Below are 26628 nucleotides of genomic sequence, written 5' to 3'. Positions count from 1 at the left end.
GAAAATATATAGTGTATTTAACCAGAACAAAATATAAGCTAATGTCCGGCTGAACAAATGACCTGAGACGGGTCAACGTGTCCCACACCTTCCCATCCAGACAGAAATACTGATTTTCTTATAAAAGGAGAAGAAAATGTTCCACCTTCAATAATCATTCTAGATTCAGAGAGCTGAGCATATGAAGCAACTTCAATCAGATGTTGTAAAGCTGAGAGAAAACAATCTTAAAAAAAAAGGTTGAAATGAGGATGATAGACGGGACCGACCCGGGGGCCGTAGTGTTTGGGTCTCAGGTTGATGGAAATACTGGCAGAGGAAAACACCCAGCGTTACTTTGAAAGAGTCAAACTTTTCCATTTAGTGTGGAGGAGAGGTGCAGAAGCAGAGAAAAAAGGAAGTTGGTTTTTATGAGGACAGACCTCCACGCTGCAAACAGAACCTGATGACTAAGAGAAAGACATTCAAAGCAAGCACCGCTGCAAGGCCTCTTTAAGTGCAACAGCCATTTAAAGTTAGAGCAGCAGAGGAGTCGCTAGAGCTGGACCTCCACATCTGCAGGAGCACAGCGACACCCCAGAGACCAGGAAACCCAGAATAACACGACTGTACTGGTCCAGAGAACCGTAGTAAAGCCATGTGAAAATAAATATGTACAAAGTCAAGCTCAAGAGCAGACGGCCACGTGGCTCAGAACCTACACTCTGCTCTTTATTAACATCGGCTCTAGAAGATTTGGGGTTTTTTAAAGGTTTTCCGGCACACTGCTGCAGTCCTTGCTTCCCCTTGCAGGTGTTCCTATGGAACATGGATAAGTTCACGCTTATGGAAAGACTTAAATGACTCTGTAGGTCAGGTAGTCCTGGAGGGGCGTGGGGATGGCTAGGGCTTCCACCTGTTGGGTGCTCAGAACCCGGCGCAGGGCCATCCTGCACATGTGCTGCAGACTGGCAACGCTGCGGGGACACTCCCAGAAGTGGACGCTTCCATCGCGGGTCCTACAGACAAAGCAGGGATGAAGAGGTGAATGAAAGACATGAGGAAGGACGGACAGTCTGTGGCTCATCCTGTTTCTTACCCAGCAGCGAGAACATTCCCTTCAGCAGAAAAGGCACAGCAGAGACCGTTGGACAAAGAGGCTACAGCCTGAGGAGCCCGTTCCTCAATACTCCAGAAACGGACCAACCTGAGGAGAACAGACACAGCTAGGTCAGCAATGGAGAGCTGCAGGATAAATCCAAAGAAACTATGTATAGCTCTGCTTAAAACGGGTCTAAATCAGTACACATGTTCTAAAGCAGAACATCTAAAACAGGAGCACAGAGGAACTCCTTAAGTACTGCTTCCTTTCCAACAGGAGGCACCTGAAAGTGAGCTCTAGTAGAAGTGTGTGGGAGTTCTGCTCTCGCTTCCCTCTCAGCTCATTTGTTTTGCCCTCAGCATGTTTATAGAACTAAATCTGTCATGAGGCCACTTCTTACCTGTCATCAGTAATACTGGCGATGTGGCGGCCATCAGGGCAGAAACTCACAGAGCGGACCCAGCGGTCGTTGGCCCCTCCAGCAAAGATGGGCGACGGCGGAGGGAAAAGATGGCTGGAGAGGAAGATGGCAGAGCTAATTAATGGCTGATATAACCGTACCAGAGGACATGTTCCATCTGACCTATGGAGCGAATGGCAGTTAAACTTTCTCAGCATCATGTTTTTTGTTAGATTCACCTAATGATCATTTACTGTTCATGGTTTGTAAACTAGGGCTGGGTTATTAATTGCATTTGTAATATAAATCACAATTTTAAAACTAACTTCAGGTCAGATCACAGTTAACAGCAGAACACTACGGCTGAATCCCAAACCGCTGATCTGTCACACCAGCATAGCTATAATCAAAACCTGTTTATCCCTTTAGTTTGTAGGAAAAATACATTTTAAACTACCTCAATGGGCGTGTATCCCTTTAGTCATGTACAAAAGAAAAGAAAAAAAGGGCAGATGGTCTTACGCTTCAAAAAACAATGAGTAATTAAATTGTGGGTAGCACTGCTGAAGGTTCTGAGTTCGATTCCCAGCCCGGGGTCTTTCTGCATGCAGTTTGCATGTTGTCCCTGAGCATGCAAGGGTTCTCTGGCTTCCTCCCACTAGGGGTGTAAATAATAATGGTTTTGTATCGATGCATCGATCCAAAAGCAGACGATCCGATAAATCGATACATCCACAAGAGTATTGATTGTTTTTTTTTGTTTTTTTCCTGCGGTCCATTTTTATCCATTTGCTCCTGGGCGTAATTCTCCCTCCCAAGCTGCGGTGGCGCTAAACCTATTTTGCCCTCCTACCTCGCTTCCTGGTTATACTCTTACAGCAGTGTGTTTTAGTGAGCTTGACGCAGACATTTTTGATTTATGCTCAATATTGAAGCGTGGTCTGTGCTACACGCTGTGGGTCTAGATACGGCTGAGGCGGGGAGGAAGTGGGGGCAAGTTTAGTCCAACGACGGAGGGACATGAGGGCCAAAAAGAGTGGAGATCCAGGTGGAAAAGGGTCCCAGCGTTCTCGCGCACCTCGCTCTTCTAGTGTGTCAAACTTCACGAGTTGTTTTCTGCAATTTCGGTCATAAAAGCAAAGCAAGCCGGCCTCCTGTCTGCGGCACTGTTTGCGGTCAGCTACAATTTGGGAGAGGTGCAGCGGAGCGTCTGTGGAGGGGGCGGGATGCAACTTTTCTACTTCTGCTATTTGCTGTTTCTAAAAAAAATTTCATAACGATATTACAGCTTTCATTCATTGAAACATTGTCTAGCCTCTAAGGTGTAAAAACAAAACAAAAAACAAAAACAAACAAAAAACTAATTAGCAATAATCAAATAAAATCGTGGTGTATTCTTGAGTATCGAAAATAATCTAATCGTTGGGTAATGATGGATGTGATTTACACCCGTTCCTCCCACAGTCCAAAAACATGACTTTTAGGTTAATTGGTTTGTCTTAATTCTCCTTAGGTGTGAGTATGAGTGTGGATTGTTGTTTGTCCTGTTTGTGTTGCCCTGCGATGGACTGGCAACCTGTCCAAGGTGTACCCCGCCTCTTGCCCTTAAACAGCTGGAGATAGGCACCAGCAGCCCTTGTGACCCCAGCCAGGAAAACCCCAAAATCCAACATCCTCCGTCACACCACCACTGCGCTCCAGACCACATTCCAAAGCCTCTGCTGTTCCTCCTGTCTTGCTTCGCTCCGACTTCCTCTGAGATCGAGGAGAGCATACTCGATATTATTATTAAACTCATGGGAGCAAAACATGTGGAAAGGAACGCTTAATTTAATATGACCTTATAAAAAAAAAAAAAAATCACCATCTGCATTCAGCATATGTTCCGTTTCTGCTCTGTACGTGATCACTTGAAGTTCCTTTTTGTTTGGGTTGTAACAGGGATAACCAGGATCATACAAAACTATTTTTGTTCTCTACTTCCAAACTCAGCATCCTTCAGCCATTCCTGCAATAAGAAGTTTCTTTTGACTAGATTAGATTATACTTTTAAGCCCCTCAGTATAAAATAAATATATTGATGGAGATTTTGATGGGAGTATGTGGAATCTGGGGGTTAGCGTGACTGAGAAAGTTATTCAAGCATATTTAACAAACCTAAATAAACATAGCCTCAGATGTACTGAATAACAATATTCACGCCTTAACTGCAATTAATAATACTGGTGAAATAAATGCTTTGCAAGAGAGTAAAATGGTTTTAATGGTCACGAACTGACAGCGGTCCTTACCCCAGCTCCAAGAGGATGGTAGCCTTCTGATGGTCCCAGACGATGACCCTGGTGTCATACGAGGCTGTGGCCAGCAGGGCGCCATCAGGTGAAAACTCACAGGATACCACATCATTGTGGTGCCCTTCTAGTTTCCGGATCAGCGTGAACTTATCCATGTTCCATAGGAACACCTGCAAGGGGAAGCAAGGACTGGTTGGAGCTGATGGATTAAATGGGAAAGCAACTGGATGCACTAAGTTCCATTTAACAGAAACAAAAACAAAAAAATCTACGACTCAATCAGACATGAATTAAACAAGGTATGCTCAGTGTCACAGAGATGACGTTAAACTAGCAGTGACACAAGGAATCGTTTGAGTTAATCAGAAATCTACAGCAGGATATTACTAGCATTAATGTTCAGTAAATCAACTTTAGAAATATTATTCTGGAAGAAAAAAAAAGTGAAAAAACAAAACAAATAGAAACTTAAGGTAACAAATTACTCCAGTGGTTTCTCCTTTCAGAGTTTTAGTTCAGTGTGTTTACAAAAGGCTGGCGTCTCCGACAGAGCCTAGGGAGAGAGACACATACTGCAAAGAGAAGAGCAGATTTTATGGCCAAAGGGCTGATTCCTCCGGCAGACAGTAGTTATATTCATGTCCACACACACGTCCATGCACACAAACATCCATGACTCCTGCATTTAAGCTTATCAACATAGATCTAAGAGCAGAGTGCTGCTTCTATCTCTGATTTCTACAGAGATGAACTGAAACTTGATGCATACGGAGGGGTTAGAAATACTTCCCTGCTCTTCTGTAATAAAGTAGTTCCCCTTTTGTTTCAGCTTCAGCGTTTTGCTGAATCGGTTTTTAATATTTCCAATCTTTTGCTGTTCATCTGTTATTGCTAAAAGTTTTCTGAGGGTCAAAATAAACCAGAACAGCCAAAATTAAAGGATTCTTTTTCTGTAATTACATAATAACATTTAGAAATGCAGTGATAGAGATATGGTGCTCATGTTTGACTTGAGTAAATGCGACTAAAGAGGAGTTGTTACTTTGCCAGAGGCAGCTAAAGCCGGGCATACACTGTGTGACCACCTCCCCGATCAGGAATCGTAAGGTCAGGAGAAAATGTTTGAAATTCAGCCCGCCGTCGTAAGATGGTTATGGGCAAATCGCTCAGCGGGTAAACAAGAATTCTTCTTCTTCCTCTCAGATGAAAACACAGCATGGCAGGGGTGCAATGAGTGAAATGGAGTTCTTTCTGTAAATTTGACAGACCTTAGTAGCCACGTTTGCTCAGCCACGTTTTTGTCCAAATACATCGTCGCCTTTTTTTTTTTTTTTTTTTTTTTAGGGCTTTCAGCACAAAATTGCACAAATTCTTCTTCTGGTTTGGGTTCCGGATAGACGAGTCTGAGTAGCGTCTTCTCACTGCGGAGCTGAGTCCCACTTGGTTTTTAGAGTTTACAGTGTGAGCATTTTCAGGGTTCCTACAGCATAAGGCAAGTTAAATTCAAGACTTTTTAATGCCACTTGAAATAAAAATTTAAGACCAAATTCACAAGAAACACAAGAAAAACCTGCTTGCGACAACTTAACCCAAAGGTTTATTTTAACATAAACCACTGCACTAATGTTTCAAATGTTGAAAAGCTTCGCATACAGGAAGAAAGCTAAAAACACACAAATGACAGATATATTTTAACAATTATTTAACTGAATTCACAAACTTTGTTTTAGCAGGGAACAAAACATATCAGTTTTAAAGCCACAACATAACCAGTGCTTAGTCTTTTTTGCAGCTATTTTTCTTTGTATGGTTTTCTTAGTATGTTTGATTTGGTGATAAGTGGAGGCGTTGCAGAGACAAGGGTGGAACTAAACTGAGAAATACCGGCTGTTTCTCGGCAACTCCATTTTGACGCTTTGCGTTTCGTGCTTCGCATTTGAGACTCCACTGCCTTAATTCCCATCGTTCAGAGCTCGAATCGCTTTATGTACAAAATCCACTGAGCCTCATGTATGTTCCCTGGTTTTAGCCATGGAGAAAACTCTTGGCTGGAGACAATTTTAGTTACATTTACACTTGCTCATATTTTCCAGACAAAAAGTTAATGGTGCATCTCCCAAATGTCCCAGCCGCAACAACGCTTTATTGGTTCCGCTATCGGGACGGAACCAATAATGGAGAACCGTTATTTTTTCTTTTATTAAAAAAAATAATAATAATAATTGTCCATTTTAATGTTTTATTTAGATTAAACAAATAAATCGTAATAGAAAAAATCCTATTTATGATGTTTTGAAAATTAAGACCTACAAAAGACATTTTAATACCAATTAAGGCCGTAGTTTTATTTTGAAGAATTCAATGCCTTTTAAGACTTTTTAAGGACCCGCTGGAACCCTGATGTAGATCGCATCACTGTCGTGTCACACAGTGTGAGAACAGACATCGTGAGCTGTGAACGCCTAAACCCTGCGGTTTCGTCGTACAGTTTGAGCTGAAGCTGCGTGCAACGATTGAAAATATGGCACAGTGTATGCCCGGCTTAAAGGCTGCCGCATTTCAACAGGAACTACTGTGTGCAGAAGGGATCTGGTGCTAGTTACAGATGGGGGGGCAGGGGTGGAGGAATACAGGCCTATCTTCACCACCAGCTCAATGAAATTATTGCCATCTATTTTAAAGTGAAATGTCCAAAATAAATAGAGGAGGTAGACAGACACAGAGCAGCACCTACGTACAGATTGACCTTGCGGGTCAGGTGCCCCTGGCCAGGCCTTTGGGCATTGTGAACTGTGCGTCCATGGTTTACACCGGCTGCTCAAATGTCAGCGCGGCGCTCCTTTCAAAACCAATCACACACTGAGCTCTGCCACCACCTGTGACAGGAAGAGCAAGACACACACTGTAGGGACACAGAGCCGAACAGAACCGCTACCATGCTCAGCCTAGTCCAGCTCTAGTTAGAGGCCGTAAGGGCCGCAAACATTCATTTCAAAATGTCATTCAAATATTATCTATAAGCTATAATATCATCTAGAAGCTTTATATTAGCAAATCTTTCATTTACAAGCTTTTTTTTTTTTTAACACATCCATAAGAAGCTTTATTTCGCTTTCTGCCTAGTTTCCAGTCTGGTTATGAGCCTAATTATCTAACTGTTCTAGGTCTGTAAGCCCCAGAAGAAACTGGTGCAGACAACCAATGACACTGAGCGGTTTAATCAAGGGGCAGGAAAGCTGGAAACTTTAGCAATTACAAGGCTGATTGGAGATAACATCACAAGCAACTGAACAAAGACATCAAGCTAAAGCTCCGGGAGGAAGAAGGATGAAAACGTACCGCTTTGCCTGCACCGACCGAGCACAGGATGGACGAGTCCGGAGAGAAGGAGCTGCAGTAAACCCAGTTATGGTGTCCCCGTAAAACCTTCACCATGTTACCTGTTGGACATATTTACATACATTCACTCATTTAATTCAGTTACTGGATAAATGATTGGATATTAAAAGGTTTGAGGGAGATTTTCCAGAATTTGAAACAACTTTGGTAAAAAAAAATGCTACTATACAGTCAAAAGGGTTTTTCCACCTTAAATGCAAAACATTGTTTTGGTCTAATTACTGCTGCATTAAAATTGTTCTTCCAGCTACTGTTGGGTTTTAGAGACTTAATCTTTATGGTTGTTGTTGATCATCAATTGATCCATCGGGTTAATTGTTCCTTATGTTTGCCGGTGGATATTTTCAGTCATCTAGGTCATAGTCATTCCAAAAAGCTAAAAAAATTATCCACTGGACTTTGTTTAGCAAGTTTGAAGACATTTTGCTTCCAAATTCAGGAAGATTACAGTTCAAAATGTCTGAAATAGCACCGAGTTCCAGGCTTTTATAGAGTAGCCCACCAAAAGCTTTGTAAATGGGTTAGTTCCTTATGTCACACACAAGTCAATTTTTATTTTAATAATAGTTCTATTTAATGGGCGCTAAATGCCACAACCTTGTCTGACACGATTTTCTGTCAGATTGCTGCCAAATTGGATTCAGTTTGTTCTTGAACAAGCATCAAGTTAGTAGCAAAAGGAAGAACTTTTCAATCCACCGATGGTTATCTTTCACTTTGGTCTGCTGTGGGCGTCGGCTGGCCTGTAGCCGCGTGGACTGATGTTCTACAGGAAGACTCTATCCGTCTCATCCACACCACAAATAAGGCTGTTTGAGCATTTCCAACTCATAACTCTGGATTTTAGCTGAAACTAAACAGCTTATGAAGGATATAAAATGTTCTAAGTGTTTAATATATAAAAAAAGAACTCAATTAGCCACAGATTACCAGATAAGCCCACCCATCAATGCTGGTTCATAATGACCGGATTGGACGACTCACCGTCATCTTTCAGGTCCCACACACGAAGAGTTTTATCTCTGGAAGCAGACACCAACATGAGGCTGCCATCAGGAGCAAAAGTCAGGTCCCGTACAACATCAGTATGGTCCATCAGATTCAGCAGCAGCTTTCCTGGAACAGATTTAGAGCAAAAGTTCCAATCTGCTACGATAAAGCTTGGTACACTTCAGTTTGACCAGAACCAGGTTTATATGTAAAGAAACTAATCAGTAGCTGCTGAGCAACCAGCAGAGGCAAAGGAGGTGAGATCTCACACTTTCTTTCTAATTAGCTGCTGGAGACAGAAAAAGATGCGGATTCCAGACGGAACTCACCAGAGTAAACATCCCAGATCTTAATGCGACCATTGTTCAGGCCTGTGGCCAGCAGTAACTGGTCTTCGCCAAACTTGAACCGGTGCCACTCGATGTTGACACAGCGGCTCTGCTTCTCCGGCACAGAGGAGCCGAAGGCAAGACCCCAGACTATGTCCCCACAGTCGATGGTGTGTTCACGGGCTTCATCAGCTAGTGCGACAGTAAGGCCTCCATCGCTGTTTTGACGGGATAAATGCCTGGGACTAGTTGGAATGGTACCTTCTTCACCAGCGCTCACAGAACTAAATAAGATTGAGGGGAATACAGATGGGGATGGTTAGAAAGGTGCAGGGATTAAGAAAGACTTGAGACTAAATGATTAAATTCATATTATTAAGAATTCAATTAGCCAGATTCCTCAGATAAGGCCACCAATCAATACTGGTTCAAAATGACCGGTTTGGACGACTCACTGTCATCTTTCAGGTCCGATATTACTCTGTTATTACCATAGCAACATGTCAGCAGGTTCATTGTGTAAAGCTTCTAAAGCAGAGGGACAAACTTCGACCTATTTATGATCAAAATGTGGCTCAATTGGTCTGGAGCTGCACCAGTCGATTGTTCTAGAAATCGACTATTCCATTGAGTAATCAATCAATCTTAAAAGAGCCGTTTTGTAAATTTATAATATAAAAAATTTGGGAATAAAGAAAAAACACTTTATTGTGCATTTTAATTAATTGCAAATGAAAAAAACAAGTAAAAAATAAAATAGACATTTCTACATATTTAATTACACACAAATGAATAAAGAAAACATTTAATATTTAATGGAGAAAATATATTCTACGTTTATGAGAGTTTTTAGTTTATATCTGTAGTTTTGCCTTAATTATTGCTGCAAATAAGTTATTCTTTCAGCAAACGGCATGTTTTACAGTCAGTCTACCATTAATCTAAGTAGCAATTCATTCTCCAGTGAGTTAATAGATACATCAGTACTTAATCAGAATTAACAGTTTTAGCCCAAAACTGTTAATTCTGTGTATATATATATATATATATATATATATATATATATATATATATATATATATATATATATATATATATATGTGTGTGTGTGTGTGTATTAGTCTAGTTTATTAGTCGATAAATTATCTTTGGAAATATTTTAAACTGCAGCTGTCTGCTTTGAAGGGGGGAGTTGCCAAGTTCAGGTCCCTGAGGGCTGCCATCAATCACTCTTTAAATGCCATGTGTCAACAGAATCCTAAAGAACTCATTAACAGGACAAGCAGGGTTCAAACAGTTCAGAGTCCCCTCCCCATTCAGATGCCAAAGATGAAAGAAACGGCAATGGCCACCACAAATAAATACATGATACTTACAAGCTCCTGAGACAGCTAGACCAAGGAATGAGTCTGACAATGCGATGTCCCTGAGACCAAGCAAAGTAGGAACCATTTGGTGCAAAGGCTACAGTCCAGGTCTCACGTCCAGACTTCTGGTCAAAGGGAGCAGCAGGGACCAGGAGTTCACCGATGAACTTCGCCTTGTCTGAAGGAAACAGAAACAACACGTTTTGTTATGGAAAGTGCAACAGAACCAGCAGTCCAAAATCAAAACAAAGGCTAATCATTTAGCCTCAAAGTGCCACACAGCACCAAAAAAAGAAAAGAAAAGAAAAAAAAAGAAAAATGAAACAAAGAACATGTGAATCCAGAGGATCCAGAACAGACCCATATGGAGAAACTAAGATGATGACTTGTTGTGAATTGCACCGATCCATATAAACAGAGGCTTTGATGGTTGAAAGTCACAACACAATTGGTTTCAGAATTACTGGAATGTTATATCTTCATTTGGATAATGAACTTTTAAATGGTTCTATAACTGCTGCTTGCATAACTATTCACAGAACCAGTTTCAGATGCTTCGCTTAGATAATGTGTTAGGAATGCTAACATTGGGAGGCTTTCCTTATCAGGCCTGTGGATCGCAGGGTTTTTCACTGTACGTGTTTACAGCTACAGGCAGCATGGAGCCTGTCGATGGGGCCAAGCCCTGTGGGGCCAAGGCCAAAAGCAGTCAAAAATCAATAAAAAAAAGGCAATTTCCCTTTTCTCCGATTATCTCAGTGTTGCGTTTAGCTAAAATAGAAGAAATGGATTAAAGTGTAAAAGGTTAACATAACAAACTGTACAGATTCGATGTCGCATGTCCTTCGTGTTTTGCTAGCTGATAAAAGCCCGACTAAATGCTTTCCATCAGAGGTATCCTCTATTTTTTTTAAAAAGGGCCATGATTAAGGCCGATGCAAGGAACCGGGCGCCATGATGAAGCGATGCGTGAACTCCCGCCTGCGTTAGCGGGAGCCGATACCGAGCCAGTTTCACATTCAGCTACTAACTCCAGCTGGGATGGCTCTCCATCCAACCCGCACTTCACGCAGGTAGCTGGGGGGATATTTACAAGGAAAATACAACTTTACAATAAACACTTAAAAGAATGACAGGATTTTTTTAAGCGCTTCGCAGCAGATAAAACTAAACCCGATACAATTTCGCGTTTTCAGAAAACCTGTCTACGTGACATTGTCCCGAGCGACATAAAGCAGAAAGCTACTTACCTAAATCATTTTCATTTACACAGTCCGGGAAGCTGGCCATCTAAATAAGAGCACCGACCGAAGAAAACAGCTGAACAACGAAGAAAACACCAAAAGATTTGAAGAAAAGAGATCAAATGGTCCGGTAGCGGAACAACGCCTTCTTTTCACAGACACAAAACTTAAATGAATCCTTCCGCAAAAGAAGAGCGGTAGGCGGAAGGATATAGTCCTCCTAGGTAAAATACAGTCCCCGTAAAAGATGACGTAGATAATCTTTTTCTATCAAACGGTAGAGGAAATAAGATTTCTATGTCGTTCCACTCATTGGAACAAAAACATCGGAAGTTTAAATAATGTAATTTCAGCCGATCCTTGCAGAAGGCGTGATTTGGGAAAGGTATATTTATTCACAGAACTGGTATGGTTATGGCACGACGAGTCTAACGTCACCACCGTTAACATAGTGACACCAATAGCACCGCCCCTCTTTGTTTTTTTTTTGCCCTACAACTTTATTGTACCTTTTGGTTTTATCATCTAGCAAGAAAAATTATCACAGCAGCAAGTGAGCTTGAAGTTGTGCAATATCAAAATGACTCTCGTAGAGCGAGTGAAAGCTAATGAATGTGGGAAAAAGTTTAATAAATTAACACTTACGAACACATTAAAGCCACAGGAAAAAAAAAAACAAAAGTTTAATAAGTTCAGACCCCAAGAAAAAAATTGTTAACATACATTTTTTTTCTGATATTTATGGTATCTGTGCTTGCAATTATAATGTGTCACCTTTAAAAGTAACACATTTAATCTTTGCACATTTAATCCAATCACAAGGTATTGGATTCACTGAAATGGTAACAAGTAACAGAAATATTCATATTCAGCTATGTCTTTTCAACATGCTCAGGGTATTTGCAGGGTCACAGGAGAGATAATTGGTGCACGGTTCCAGCAGCCATAAACCGGAACTGTCCACACCCTGGCAACCCTGGCTTAGAATAATTCATGTACAAATGGGGCCATAAGGCACAGACAATGTCTGATAGAGATTCCCCTCCCATCAGACATTTGATGAACAGCAAAACCATTTAAAATCTGCTTTTATAACAAATTAAATAATAGAATTGATAGTTTGAAGCCAAAAAAATTCAAATGTCAGAGCTAAAACACTGAAACAAATTCCACTTGTTTCAGTTCTATCCAAAAATACTTAATTGATTCCAAAGTAAAAACTGAATATTGTTGTAACTCTAATAGTTTTCAATGAGTTATTGTAGCTGTAGATAAGGTTATTCATCAGTCTGATAATCCCAAGGTTGATCACAATGACTTTTATTATTTGGTATACACTGAGTGAAAACAAAATGAATTTTTTTTAGTACAGCTTTTCAGACAGTAAATGGACGTTTCGATGCCTTAAAGTGCAGCAGCGTTTAAATGTAAACAGTGTTTGTGAAAAACCATGGTGCAAAAAAACGGATTGATATGGAAGTTCAGAGCATTGGATATATATGGTGCAAAGATGCAGTATTTTTGGTTTGGCGTTATCAGTGTGATGCAGTCTGACATGATTTAGAGTTTTTTTTTAGCAGTTCTTTTTAACATAATTTCCTGAGGTTCTACAGAAGTTCACGGACAGATTGTTAAAACAGAGGAAAAAAGCGCTGAATGTTGGAAAACTGTAAATCATATCTCAGTCTTATGTTTACATCTGATCACCATGTTTAAATTTTTTCACTGTTGCACTTACAGAAATGGAAATATCTTGTAAGCTGTACTGAACGAAATGTCATTTTTTATACACCCTGTGTGTACAAAATGACAATAAAGTTTGTCTGTCTAATATCTGACACAATCAAAGACAACAGAGTCATCTGAGTATTTCTGCAAATAACAGGAGTCTGTTTTGTATTGGAAGGTGAAGGCATACAGAGTATAAGAAAAGGGTGAGAGTAATGTAAGCATGCAGATGTACACAAATCTGAAACCGGGTAAAAAGAGTTAGAAACTTCACAGTAAAAGGAAATTTACAGTGTAAGGAGACATACTGAGAAGTTAGGATCTAACTAAAACAAAGTAACCATTTGAAAAATGTACAAAATGTGCTTGATGTTGCAGTTTAGTGCTGGATCTTTTCCCGCCCCCATCCTAAGACTTCTGTTCCACTGGTTCAGAACAACAACAAACTAACTACTAGCTTGTGACCAAATCAAAATACTGACATGACTGTATCCTGTGACACTGACAAAAAAGTTATAATTCAGGGCTGCAACAAACTGAGGCTGTAGAGCATTTCACGAGAACATTCTGGCAACTCTTCTTGAATACCTGCTGTATGATTTGCCTGCGTTTCATTCACACTTCCCCTCTTATAGAGACACATCCTGGACATATATTAAGGTGGTAACTCCTGCTGAATAAGGTGTGGAAGTGTGTGACTTTCCACAGAATTGACTTTAGAAATTTATTTCCAGCTCATATTTGCCACAAAGCTAAATAATAAATGATAAAGTTGAACTGGTCTTGAATGCTGTGATTCAGGTTAGGTGTGTTTTCAGAGCTTCAGCTTTTCTATTCAGGGAGAAAAATACTCCCTCAGCTCAATCTGAGGGAGTCAACAACATTGCGAGTCTAACATTCCTCACAGCTATTCTTAAACACCCAGACAAGCCACATTCCTCCACATACATTCGCAAGAGCATACATGTTTTCCTTCTCCGATGCACATTGGTTCACACACATTAACTATACCCTTCAGAGTGGAAAACAGTATGTAGATGAACTGGGTGAGGTCAGAGCTGAGGCTCAGCTGGGCTCAGATCTTCATCTCCTGGTTTTATAGACACCCAGCAGCAGAGAACTGCGGGGCTGATGGTGAGACTGGGTGAGAGCAGCAGCACATGGGGCCTCAACTATATTAATCTGAGGGGAACAACCTTAAAAAACAGATTGAGTTGGTCCCTATCATAGCTAACTGTATAGTTATGTTGCTATGGGCTTAGACTGCTGGAGGACATAGGGACCCCTCTTTATTCTGCTTCATTCTCGCTCTATTCTCTCACTCTGCAGAATCTGTTAGTTCAATCTTTAATGTTATGCTGCCTCTGCTTTTTCTCATAGCTTTGCCTTGTCTGTTCCTGTTCTGCTAGGACACCATCCTGGAGGGAAATATCAGCTGCCATCAACACCGTTGTTTATAGATGTTGGAGATCTGTCTGTTTTTCAGTGTAGACCTGTTTCTGTGACTGGCTGGGTGTGCCCTCTTCATCCTCTGACATGGGAGCTGGCTCAGAGATTGTGTGCCTGGCTGTGTGTTTCCTGGATGGGGCCGCCTTTTACTGTTGCTTTTTGTATCTCTGCTTCTGTCTCCTTGAACCCCAGTCAGCCTCAGCAGATGGCCGTTCACACTGAGCCTGGTTCTGCTCGAGGTTTCTTCCTGTTAAAAGGGAGTTTTTCCTCTCATCTGTCGCTACAAGCATGCTTAGTGTGAGGGGTTGTATTTGAGTCAATAAGTCGATGCAATCAACTGCTTTTCCTTAGAGAGAAAACTTTAATTTGACTGGATGATCTGGTGAACTGTAAAGTGACTTGAGATGGTGTTGTGAATTGGTGCTAAATAAACTGAATTGAATTAAATTGCGAACCCAAGCCTTTTACAGGGGAACAGAAGACCTTGCCCTTTCAGCCAGGACAACAATTTCCTTTATCGAAACCGCTTTCAGAAACATAGACAGGTATGGGGCATTGCAGGCTAACAAAAGAAGCCAAACGACCCCCATTCCAAAGGGGTGGACCCGTTTCAACGTCTTCAAAGTTGGAAACAACGTCCACTGGATTGTTTTTTAACTTTTTTGATACAACCTCAAAAAATAAACTTAATTCAATCAGCCTTAGCCAACTAATATGCAGGAAGTCATGCACAGAGGGCCATGGGGTGCCAACAAGTCAAGAGTTTAGGACAGAGGGGAGTAATTCCCAGAAATCCTGGGAGGATGTCCAGAAAAAAAGACAGTCTCGCTGGAATAGATGTCAGGCTTAAATATGCACCTAGCAGATGTAGGGTAGGGTTAAGATAGAATCACTGCACATAATCTACCCAGGATAATTATATCAGTGCAGGGCCACCTCTACACCCTTTACTGCAAGGTAGAGCAGGGAATATTAGCCCGAACCCGACGGGACCCGAGAGGTCCTGCCGGGTTCGGGCGGGTTCGGGCTGTACTTTTTATTATTTCATTCGGGCCGGGCCGGGCTCGGGCTTTAAACCGTTATATGCGCGGCAAATAAATGATCATGTGATAACGTTCGATCTATACGGGATGAATGCAAAATGGATGTTACAGAAGTGAAACGGAGATTAGCCCTTAATGCGCACAATTGAAAAATGTCGGGCTGCAAACGGGTCGGGCTCTACGAAGCTGTCAATCATAACGGGCTGGGCCGGGCACGGGCCTGGTTCTTTCGGACTGGGGTCGGTTTCGGGCTGACTTTCAAGGTCCGTTTCATGCTCTACTACAAGGTACTCAAGGGTCATGAGTGTTTGCCTTGCTATAAAAGTGCTTTGTAAGAAGCATTTAACATATCCCCTGGAGTTTCCTATAAACACTGTCTAGTCCCCTGTCTCTCAGCCTTAGTTAGGTCAGACCTGTTCCCATGCGTGTTTCTACTCTGGCAGGTCTTCCCTCCATCACTGGTCCTGCAAAGGTGCTGCAAAGAGATGGAGGGGACCTGGTCTGGGGTCCAGCAGATTTGATCTCTGCAGTTTTCAGGTGACATGGTTCTAGCTGACATCCTCAAAGACCAACAAACATCCACTGGAGTGGAAAATGCAAAGACAAAGTTCAGAGGTCATGGTTGGTGGCTGCAGCAATGCAGATGCTGCACTGGTTGGTTGTAGTGAAGAGAGAGATGCACCTTTTGGATCAACTCTTGATTTACCAGTCAGTCCTTCTTTCTACCCTCACCTATAGCTTTCCTCTCAGGGTGGCTGGGTGCTACCTTAGGGATGAGGTGAGGAGATTGGGAGGGGCTCAGAGCAGAGGCACCACTCCTCCACGTGGACATGAGTCAGCTAAGGGGGGCCTTGGGCAATTATTCTGTATGCACCCCCTCTAAGGCACTATTACATGTAGTTGGTACAACATGAGGGAGAAGGAGATATGACTTAATCAGAGAGTTAGGTTTAAGTTAAGTTAGGTTTCATTGATAAAAAACTGAAGAAAGAATGAAAGAAACATTGATATGGGAAAATAAAAGGAAGTTGGCTTTATTGGATAATTAAAAAATAAATATTAACAGGAGTAAAGAGAAGAAAAGAAAATGTATTATGAAGTCTGAGATTAGGCAAATAGAAATTAAATTTACACTTTAGAAAATAAAAAAGACAAACATTTTATATTAGACTGTCTGAAATGTGAGCATGAAGGAAGATTTATAATGATAGATTTTTAAAGGAGCAGAAAAAGTTTAACAGAATGAGTATGTTGTAAATAAACCTATAAGTAAACCTAAATTATTAATCAATACAAAAGAAAAACATACATTGATTAATAACATTTAATTTCAGGCTATATACTTACCCACAATGTATATTAAAAATAAAAAAAAATCTTCATTCTCACTCTGTACAAGACAGTGGCTTTTATCCATGCCTTATGTCTTCTATCATCCCCCTAAGAACTAGTAGATGAGGAAGAGAAAGCCCAAGAAAAGGAACAGGAGAAAACAGCCAATACTGTTTGAAGTTAAAATGATAGTTACGATTCACAACTCTAAGCTCCTCTGGGAGCTTAGAGTTAAAAGTAAGAAAGACCCCCATATTAATAAAAGCCTAGCTGTTAGCTGTTAGCTTCTTTACAGTCTATTTCTATGAGAGGTACATGTCATTTGTGTCAAATGTAAGATATTTGTGTAGTTCACTGTTAATGTAAATCCCACTATTCACTGCCTTCTTTCTTTACATTTTATCATTTTGTTTTCAGTTCAACTCAGTTTATTTCTATAGCGCCAATTCACAACACATGTCATCTCAAGTCACTTTACAGTTCAACCAGATCATCCAGTCAAGTTGATGAAGTTTTCTATCTAAGGAAAACCAGTTGATTGCATCTACTCATTGACTCAAATACAATCCCTCACACTAAGCATGCTTGTAGCGACAGTGGAGAGGAAAAACTCCCTTTTAACAGGAAGAAACCTCCAGCAGAACCAGGCTCAGTGTGAGCGGCCATCTGCTGAGTCGGACTGGGGTTCAAGGAGGGTTTTAAAGGGTAATGCACGGAAAACTGTTGAAATTTGTTTCAAATTTTTTGCACAGATAAATAAAAGATATATATAAAATTGTATGGACTGAGTTTTAAAAGTTTGCTTTGGAGGTCATTTTAACCTTTTCTAGTGTAGAGAGCAGAAAAAACATAAACCTGAGCTCATGCTGGGTGGCTGGAAATAAGAAAATAGATTTTCAAAACGGGGCAGCACTACTGTAGATTTAGTAATTAAATTTATTACAATGAAAGAGAAAGGGTAATAACAATGTCTTGGGTATGTAGAACACAGAGGGATGAAGAGATGATAAGGAGGAGCAGGGGGGATTTACCATTAGGCAGAACTATGCAGTTGCCTAGAGCCCCAGGTTCCTGAGGGCCCCATAAAACTTCTTTAACATGTCCTGTATGGTTAATACAGCTGTTGCTCATTTGTGCACATTATTTATGTTTTTGATAAAAATACTTTCATTAAAATGCCATCAGAATGCTGATAATATTAAGTTTGTCTCAATCCCCCCACCTTCAGTATCCACCATATTGGATCAGTCCATGTGCTGCACATGTTCAGAAAGGTCCAAACAGGCAGCAGCAAACCATTTGAAAACAAATGTTGCAAAGAACAGTTTTCCCAACTTAGCGCTTTAGTCGCTATATTTAGCAATTTTTCAGACCCCTCTAAAACTTTTAATTTAAAAAAGCGCCTAGCTCCAAATGTAGCGACTTTTCTCTGCTTCTGGAAACTTTGGTCAAGACATATAAAAGCAGCGAACTCTGCTCTCCAGAGCAAGTAGATTGGTAACCCTGCTGAAAGATGTCAGATGTGGGCATAAAGGGTTAAATAAATCCTTAAAAAGATGAAGGTTGACGTGTTTACTGTGGACAGGATGAAACATGTATTTATAGGCTGTGTTAAAAACCAGCGGGAAAGGCAGATGCATAAAAATGATTTATGGTGGAACAGACGTATACTAATGAAGTTGAACATGAAATCCCATGACTCATTATTAAAAGCTGTCCTCTGATGTGACAATAACTTAAAACTATTTGATCCACCCAATGCACCACAAAGCCGGTCAAAAACATCCATTTAAAGAAAGAAGAACCGCTTGGTTGCGTGAAATGATCCGGATCTTTGCAAAGAACTAAAAGTTCAGTCTGACGCTCAGATGGTTGATGTAGTTTTGTCGGATGACCAGCAGGGGGCGCAGGTTGACTCCTCCTGTGTTGTATGAAGGCTGAACAGGGAGCTGCTGGTTATTACAGGCTGTGGTTTGTGTTCCCTACGAACCTAGCTGCGCCCATAAGCAAGGCACCAGCTCTGTTGGACAACAGTGAGTATTTTCTACCTCATGGTGACTTTATACTCGCAGTGAGGGAATCCAGGAAGGTAGGAACCCGCGGTGTTAAGGCCGGAGCTTTTTAACTCTCTCCCGGTGTTTGGTTTCAGTGTCGGCTTAGGAAAAAATGAGGGCAAACTACTAATGCTGTGTGTTGAGCCAATTATGACTGTTAGCTGGTTAACTGCTTAAAATACAGTAAAGCGAGAGCCTAAAACTCCTGTAAGGATTTACTTCTGTTGTGTTTTTCTTCCCGAGCCAAACAGCAATCCCATAAAACCGAGACAAGCCGAACAAACAGCAGCTTAGCTTGCTAGTGTAGCCTAAAGCTCCACCTATGTTAGCGTTGGACCGGTTCTGTTCCTCCAGCTTAGCTTCTGAACCCATTCAGTGCAGAAAGGGAGAGTCTTTAAGGAGGAGACTGAACCCTGGACACCTCTTCCTCTGGATGGGGACCAGGACTGGGTGTTAATCTGAGCTGGAAGGGCCCCTGCTGCTGCTACTGCTGTCTGTGACTCATTAAAGGCTGGACCACATCAGCCTCCTGCCTCATTCATCCAGAGGAGGTTTGGTTCCATCAGTTCTCATCAGGAGGAGGAATCTGAGGCTTTTATATCCAATATGTCCAGATTATCCTGAAGTGGATAATCTGGAACGGATTGAGATTAAAATAAAATCCAGTGATGCTGAAATCTTTGGGTTTGAGGAAGAGTTTCATCTGTTTCTGGAGAATCAGTGGATGTGGTTAAAAGGTTTACAATGAACCACCTCCAACATCACTCCATCCCTCCCTCCCTCTTAGCAGCTTCAGTAGGGAGGCCCAGACGTCCCTCTCTCCATCCACTTGGTCCAGCTCCTCCGGGGGAATCCCAAGGCGCTCCCAGGCCAGCCGAGAAACAAAGTCCCTCCAGCGTGTCCTGGCTCTCCCTTTTGGCCTCCTCCTGGTGGGACGTATCTGGAACACCTCACCAGGGAGACGTCCAGGAGGCATCCTAATCAGATGCCCGAGCCAACTGGCTCCTCTCGATGTGGAGGAGCAGCAGCTCTTCTCTGAGTCCTCCCTGGATGACTGAGCTCCTCATTCTATCTCTAAGGGAGAGCCCAGACACACTACGGAGAAAACTCATTTCAGCCGCTTGGATCCGGGATCTTGTTCTCTTGGTCATGACCATAGATCAGGGTAGGAATGGAGAACTACGGTAAATCGAGATGAGCTAAAGGTCAGACCATCCTGTTATTAAATGTTTATTAAAGGAAAAGTCCGGTCATACAAGTACTTTAAATATGAAATAATTACTGTTCAATAAATGGTAAGTGTTTTTAATTAATCCACGTTTGTCAAAGAACACTACTGCCACCTACTGGTTTGTGACGTCACGGTGCGGTATCGGCTGTTGATCAAGTCCCAGTGCTGTATCTGGTGTTTGTCACAACGCGCTATTATCCAAGTCATCTTGAAAACATTCTTCTTCCAAATGTTGGCTACATATTACGGTTTTTTTCTCTGGCCAGAAGTTCGATGGCAAATCCTCCCTCTTCAAGTTGGCGATCCAACGACCAACCCGTCCGTGGAGGATCAGGAATCAGAAAGGTGGAATAACTCGGTTTTTTTTTTTCACTTTTCCCCGATGTATTCCAGCATCCAGCTGCCATGCACGTGGGCATTGTCAGTTTCACTATAGCTCTGGTGAATTTCAATGGTGAAGTCCTCTGGAAATCTTCAATAATTGTTGTTGATTGCAGATGTGTCTAGTAGTTCCCATTGATTTTGCTTGTAAAGCGGGGAGAATGGCGCTAGGCTTACCGCACCGTGACGTCACTGCTGGAAGATGGCAGGAGGGAGGTGTTACTATATTTGGGCAAAAATGGCCGCTCCCAGACAGGGAGATAATAGTTGTTTTTATTTTTTTACTGATTATTGCTAACTTCATTAAATCATTGCGAATGTATTAATGTTAGGTATAGGTAACGATCCATTGGTTATTCCTTGCTGACCGGACTTTTCCTTCAACATTTAACGAATCCAACATTCAGATCTAGACGCCTTTAGTCTGCGAGTTTTACTACCTGAACATGAATCTCTGCAGCCGGCTCTGCTGCTGAACCTGAACCAACTGGGTTTACCACAAATGTCAACTCTAGAAATATGGATCCCACTGCAAAAACGGAAGCATAAGTGAGCAACATTTTCTTGAAATAAGTGTATTTTTCTCATAAATTGAGCTTTTAAAACACTTTCCCAATGGAATAATATAATTTCTGTTAAAAATAAGACAAGAAAACAAACTTCATCTTGTTTCAAGTGCATACTGTCTAATTATCTTTTTAAAGGGCAATAATACTAATTACATTAGCAGATCATCCTACTTACATGCTCAAATTAAGGGAAACTTCACTCATTTTAGGACATTTTTTATTTAATCTTAGATTAGTTTTTGCAGTGTAGGGATGTTATTTTGATTGAAGCCATATTATCTCTGAAACTGACAGCAACCTGAATAGAAGAGAATAGAAATATCCTTCATTTGTCTCTGTTGGAGAATTCTGGTTTGTCAATGGCAGCAAACAGGTTCCCACAAGACTGAAATAAAACCTATAATAATAATAATAAAAAAATCTTCCCGGAAAAGAAACGTTGTGAGGTTATTCCAAATGGTATCCCCTGACCAAATGAACTTCTTCATAAAAAAAAAAGAACCATATGAGGAACAAAAGCTGAATAACAGTAAAACAACTCCCATCCATCCTATATCAACTGGATCAATTACATTTTAATTCAGCTTATTTCTATAGCGCCAATTAACAACACGTGTCATCTTAAGTTCAGCCAGATCATCCAGTCAAATTGATTCAAAGTTTCCTATCTAAGGAAACCAGTTGATTGCATCAGCTCGACAGCAATCCCTCACACTAAGCATACTTGTAGCGACAGTGGAGAGGAAAAACTCCCTTTTAACAGGAAGAAACCTCCAGCAGAACCAGGCTCAGTGTGAGCGGCCATCTGCTGAGGCCGACTGGGGTTCAAGGAGACAGAGCCACTCTAACTAGAAGCTTTATCAAAAAGGAAAGTTTTAAGCCTAGCCTTAAAAGTAGACAGGGTGTCTGCCTCACGGACTAAAACTGGTAGTTGGTTCCACAGGAGAGGAGCCTGATAACTAAAAGATCTGCCTCCCATTCTACTTTTAGAAATTCTAGGAACCACTAGTAAACCTGCAGATTGAGAGCGAAGTGCTCTGTTAGGAACATAAGGAACAATCAGATCTCTGATATCAGATGGAGCTTGGCCATTTAAGGCTTTATATGTGAGAAGGAGGATTTTAAATTATATTCTGGATTTAACAGGAAGCCAATGAAGAGAAGCCAGGATAGGAGAGATATGATCTCTCTTTTTAATTTTCATCAGAACTCTGGCTGCAGCATTTTGGATCAGCTGAAGGCTTTTAACTACAGTTTGTGGACTTCCTGATAGTAAAGAATTACAATAGTCCAGCCTTGAAGTAACAGATGCATGGACTAGTTTCTCAGCATCACCCCTGGACAGGATATTTGTAATTTTTGCAAGATTGTGCAGATGAAAGAAGGAAATTCTAGAAACCTCTTATATATGGGGTTTAAATGACAGGTCCTGATTAAAAACAACACCAAGATTTTTTACACAGTGTTAGAACCATATGGTGAAGCACAGAGGGCTCCCAGGAACAAACCGGGCTGAAAAACCTCCAGGACTGTTTCTCAATAGGAAACTGACATCTTTCCACCTATAGAAGGTTCTGGAAACCTTCTTAAACCACAGTAATGCCTTCCAGATCAGTGCAGGACCAGTTGGTCCCCAGGTGAACTAAAACCACAGGAACTCTGTGCTGCTTACCAGAATTTCCGACCCAGAAGTCTCCACTCGGGTCCTGAGTGCCTGGACCTCGCAGAGTCCTAGTTTGCTTCATGAACCAAAACTGTCTCCATTGTAAGGGAGACGTCCTCTCCAGCAAACAGTGCGTGTGGATTAATGACCTCTAACCTGTGAGCTGAGGTCCGTGCGGTCAGAGACGGACGTCTTATATTTCTGCTCATTCCTGGGAGTGCTGCATGTTCTGATGCTTTGGGAACATGTTGGGAGGTCAGTTCTCTGGAGGCTTTGCTTTTGTTTTGAGATGTTTTAAAGTGGACATTCCTCCTAGCTTCTCCTTGGCCTCATGGCACACAGAGCTAACCTTCACAGAGTGCGGATCATCGACCGGCTGCAGCTGACCCATTTTTGTAGATGCAGCCATCAGTTTGCCCGCTGCCTCGTGTCGGCCCTCTGGAGGGCGAACCTCTGGATGAAGCCTCGCTTTCGTTTCTTTAAACTGGGATGTTTTGGAGGCGTTATGCTGCCAGAGCTGTACGTCAGCTCTTAAAGCTCTTCTGCACATGGAATTTGGTTGTAGTAATAATCCCATGAAGGCCTCATGGTACATGTTCTGTTAGAAGGTACTTTGGTTCTGCAGGCGAGCGGAACAAACCCGTTCTTTTGTTCTGTTAAGATAAAAAGTGTTTTTTTTATTTTCATTTAGACCCTGAAACCAAGCTATGAAAAGAATCATTAATTTATAGAATCATTAAATCATTAATTTCTCTAAATATTTAGAAAGAAACTTGTTTTTTTTTAAACTAAATGAAGGAATGCAGTGATTTGTTTGTTTTACAGTTGTTATTCCTATCTCCCTCTTCAGGGGATTTTCCCTTTGGGAAACACGGCTCTGGACTCGTAACTCCGTCTCTTTGGGGGGATTTAGATAGCCGCCATGTTTAACTTGATGAAGAAGGATAAAGAGAGGGAAGGCAGCAGGAAAGAGAAGAAGGGTAAAAATGACAGGATGTCTGCTGCAGAGCTGCGCAGCCTGGAGGAGATGAGCGTGCGACGAGGCTTCTTCAATCTGAAGAGAGAGGCTAAACGAGAGTCCAAGACCAAAGTGGAGATCTCCAACCCCATTCCCATCAAAGTGGCCAGCACCACCGAGCTTTCGCTCACCGACATCGAGTCGGATAACGTCAGCAACCGAAGCAGCGTGGTTCTGGACGACCAGATTAGTGTGGCCAGCTCCACTGATGAGCAGAGAGGTGAAGGAGAAAAGGATGGACACCGCAGCTCGGTGCGGGATCGCGTGGCGCACTTTGGTTCTCATTCAAAGCAGAACTCGTCTCAGATGGGGCAAATGATGAAACGCTTCTCCTTCTCCCAGAGGAGCAAGGAGGAGAGCCCATCAGAGGGCTCCACTCCCTCCGGACAGAACTCTGCTGCCCCGTCGCCGCAGGTGGAGAACAAGGTTTTCAATATGCTGCGCAAACACAGCCAGAGGGGTCAACCAGAGGCGGCCGACCCCAGAAAGGTTTTCATCCCTGAGCTGGTGGATAAGGTGTTTCCTGCAGCGCTGCAGCTGCCTGCTGTGGTGGCACCAAGTGCCCCAGAAACACGGGAGCTGGAACTGCAGCGGCGCAACACCGGCGACTTTGGCTTTTCTTTGCGCCGCACCACTATGCTGGACCGCAGCCCTGATGGAGGAGTCTACAGACGGGTGGTCCACTTTGCAGAGCCTGGTGCCGGCACCAAGGACCTGGCGCTCGGACTGGTGCCTGGCGACAGGCTGGTGGAGATAAACGGCCGGAACGTGGAGAACAAGAGCCGCGACGAGATCGTTGAGATGATCCGTCAGTCAGGAGACACGGTGAGGCTGAAGGTGCAGCCCATCCTGGAGCTGAGCGAGCTGAGCCGCTGCTGGTTGAGGAACATCGAGGGGCTGCGCAGGGAGGCCAGACATGTAAGCAGATTTGTTCTTAATGTGGGTTTGGGGACTGACCTTAGAACGTGCTTCTACTCCTCCGGCAGGAGGGAAGAAATGAGTTCAGCCTTTAGATTAGGGGAAACATGTGGATTGATTCTTAGCATAGTTAGCACACTGAAAATAAAACTGTGTTAGTTCTGCTTCCTTTGTTTTTTATTCTGCAATGATGTTAACTCAAAACGAATCACTTCAATACACTTCCATCACAGGAACGTCCTCCCTAAGATGAAGTCACCTCAGGAAGACATAATAATGGTGCTGTTTTTTTTTTTACCTTTGAGACCTGATACCTGCTTTCACGAGAAACCTTGATCTGTTTTAATTTAAATTCTGTTCAATTTGAGCTAAAAGGCAATTTCTCATATCATGTATTATCTACACACATTGTGTAGATAATACATATTTTCTTTCAGCGTATGACTGTTTAATACCGGAGATTATTAGGGCCACTGGAAAAAAAAAAGAAAAAGTTAACTGATTTTTAAATTTTATTTCAGTTTAGTATGGGGGGAAAAGTCAGAATTCTGACTTTTTTTCCTCAGAATTCTGACTTTTTTCTTAGAATTCTGACTTTGATCTCAGAATTCTGACTTTGATCTCAGAATTCTGACTTTTTTCTCAGAATTCAGACTTTTAATTTAGAATTCGGACTTTTTTCTCAGAATTCGGACTTTTAATTTAGAATTCTGACTTTTTTCTCAGAATTCAGACTTTTAATTTAGAATTCTGACTTTTTTCTCAGAATTCAGACTTTTAATTTAGAATTCTGACTTTGATCTCAGAATTCTGACGTTTTTCTCAGAATTCAGACTTTTTTCTCAGAATTCAGACTTTTTTCTCAGAATTCAGACTTTTTTCTCAGAATTCGGACTTTTTTCCTCAGAATTCAGACTTTAATCTCAGAATTCTGACTTTTTTCTCAGGATTCTGACTTTTTTCTCAGGATTCTGACTTTAATCTCAGAATTCTGACTTTGATCTCAGAATTCTGACGTTTTTCTCAGAATTCAGACTTTTTTCTCAGAATTCAGACTTTTTTCTCAGAATTCGGACTTTTTTCCTCAGAATTCTGACTTTAATCTCAGAATTCTGACTTTTTTCTCAGGATTCTGACTTTAATCTCAGGATTCTGACTTTAATCTCAGAATTCTGACTTTTTTCTCAGGATTCTGACTTTAATCTCAGAATTCTGACTGAATTCTGACAATAAAAAAAGTCTGAATTCTGAGATTAAAGTCAAAACTCTGACTTTTTTCCCATACTAAACTGAAATAAAATGTAAAACTCAGTTAACTTTTTTTTTTGTACAGTGGCCCTAATCCTCTTCCGTAGTTTAAGAGTTGAATTACTCTTAAAGCCATTTTGCTATGAACCTGATTTGGTTGCTTATATATCTGCGGCTGCAGGTAGTGATAGTTTAACCACAACAGGGAACATGCGGTTTAGTTTGCACTTTATAAGTGCTTTTAAAGTTAGCTTTAATGCACTATTGGCGTTTATCTAATAGGTTGGGACTAACTGCATCACTCTGACAGCTCTGCTTCTTCACCACAAAGCAGGCAAAGTATTTATGAAGTTATCTAGGGCCTGATCTTCATAAATTGAGAAGATTGGGTGCTAAATTGAATGTGCAATAAAAAAATTAAAGGTACAATAATATAGAGCAGTTTGCATAAGAAAGTTATGAAAGATAAAATTATCAAATAATAATAATGATGAAATACAAAAGCTGAAAAAGTTGTTTTTTTCCTGTTCTTTTTTCTCTATTAATATTCTGCTGTTGTTATTTCTGAAGGTCCAAATATGTTGACATTTTCTGGCTGACTTTGTGTAGAACTAAAAAAGCTGCAGTTAAGTTTCTGGTTTGGAAAATCAGTTTGCACGTAGTAAATGTTTACATTTGCATAACTTCCTAATATGAATTTCTGTAGTTTAGTCATTAGAGTTCGATCTGCCTAATGATACAGGCAACACATAAAAAAAAAGGTTTGTTGACGGTGTTTGCAGAACTTCATCTTTAAGTACTTTGCACCTCCTTGGAAGATCTGCTCTGCTTATGGAACAACGTTTTCTCCTTTTTTAAGACCAGCAAACCTTCTGAAGATCAGACTTCTG

At 41.4% G+C, this 26628-nt stretch overlaps 2 protein-coding genes across 12 annotated transcripts in view; one reads left to right on the top strand and one right to left on the bottom strand.

Moving 5' to 3' along the window:
• Positions 1-826: 826 nt before the first annotated feature.
• wsb1 (WD repeat and SOCS box containing 1) lies at positions 827-11428 on the bottom strand. The gene is made up of 9 exons (XM_038285984.1): positions 11111-11428; positions 9870-10038; positions 8494-8777; positions 8159-8290; positions 7115-7215; positions 3773-3945; positions 1482-1595; positions 1079-1186; positions 827-998 (listed from the first exon to the last, which is right to left on the bottom strand). Exons 1-9 carry the CDS (start codon positions 11148-11150, stop codon positions 836-838), a joined length of 1284 nt encoding a protein of 427 aa, XP_038141912.1. The 5' UTR covers positions 11151-11428; the 3' UTR covers positions 827-835.
• A 7130-nt stretch (positions 11429-18558) lies between these two features.
• The window catches only part of myo18ab (myosin XVIIIAb), a 98466-nt gene continuing 90396 nt past the window's right edge, over positions 18559-26628 (top strand). For 6 of the 11 annotated variants that reach the window (XM_038286007.1, XM_038286006.1, XM_038285997.1 and 3 more), the window contains exon 1: positions 24354-24490. Coding sequence is in view for 5 of the 11 variants with exons in the window: in XM_038286008.1 (XP_038141936.1) it covers positions 23477-24490 (1014 nt within the window). In the remaining 6 variants the exon portion in view is untranslated. Of the gene's footprint in view, positions 18746-23379; positions 24491-26628 lie in introns of those variants that run through there. The other 5 variants (XM_038286008.1, XM_038286005.1, XM_038286000.1 and 2 more) reach the window with 3 other exon arrangements.

Source organism: Cyprinodon tularosa, unplaced genomic scaffold (genome assembly GCF_016077235.1).
Source record: "Cyprinodon tularosa strain WSP-4 unplaced genomic scaffold, ASM1607723v1 ctg219, whole genome shotgun sequence".
In the NCBI taxonomy this organism is placed as follows: domain Eukaryota; kingdom Metazoa; phylum Chordata; class Actinopteri; order Cyprinodontiformes; family Cyprinodontidae; genus Cyprinodon; species Cyprinodon tularosa.
This window is presented reverse-complemented; position numbering and strand designations above follow the sequence as displayed.

What these genes read in the sequence shown, in the direction of transcription:
- wsb1 (XM_038285984.1), bottom strand. Translation starts at nt 11,150, where the DNA reads ATGGCCAGCTTCCCGGACTGTGTAAATGAAAATGATTTAG. An exon ending in TCTAGCTGTCTCAGGAGCTT is followed by an intron (nt 8,778 to 9,869) that starts GTAAGTATCATG and finishes AATCTTATTTAG; the next exon opens with TTCTGTGAGCGCTGGTGAAG. An exon ending in ACCATCCTCTTGGAGCTGGG is followed by an intron (nt 1,596 to 3,772) that starts GTAAGGACCGCT and finishes CTTCCTCTCCAG; the next exon opens with CCATCTTTTCCCTCCGCCGT.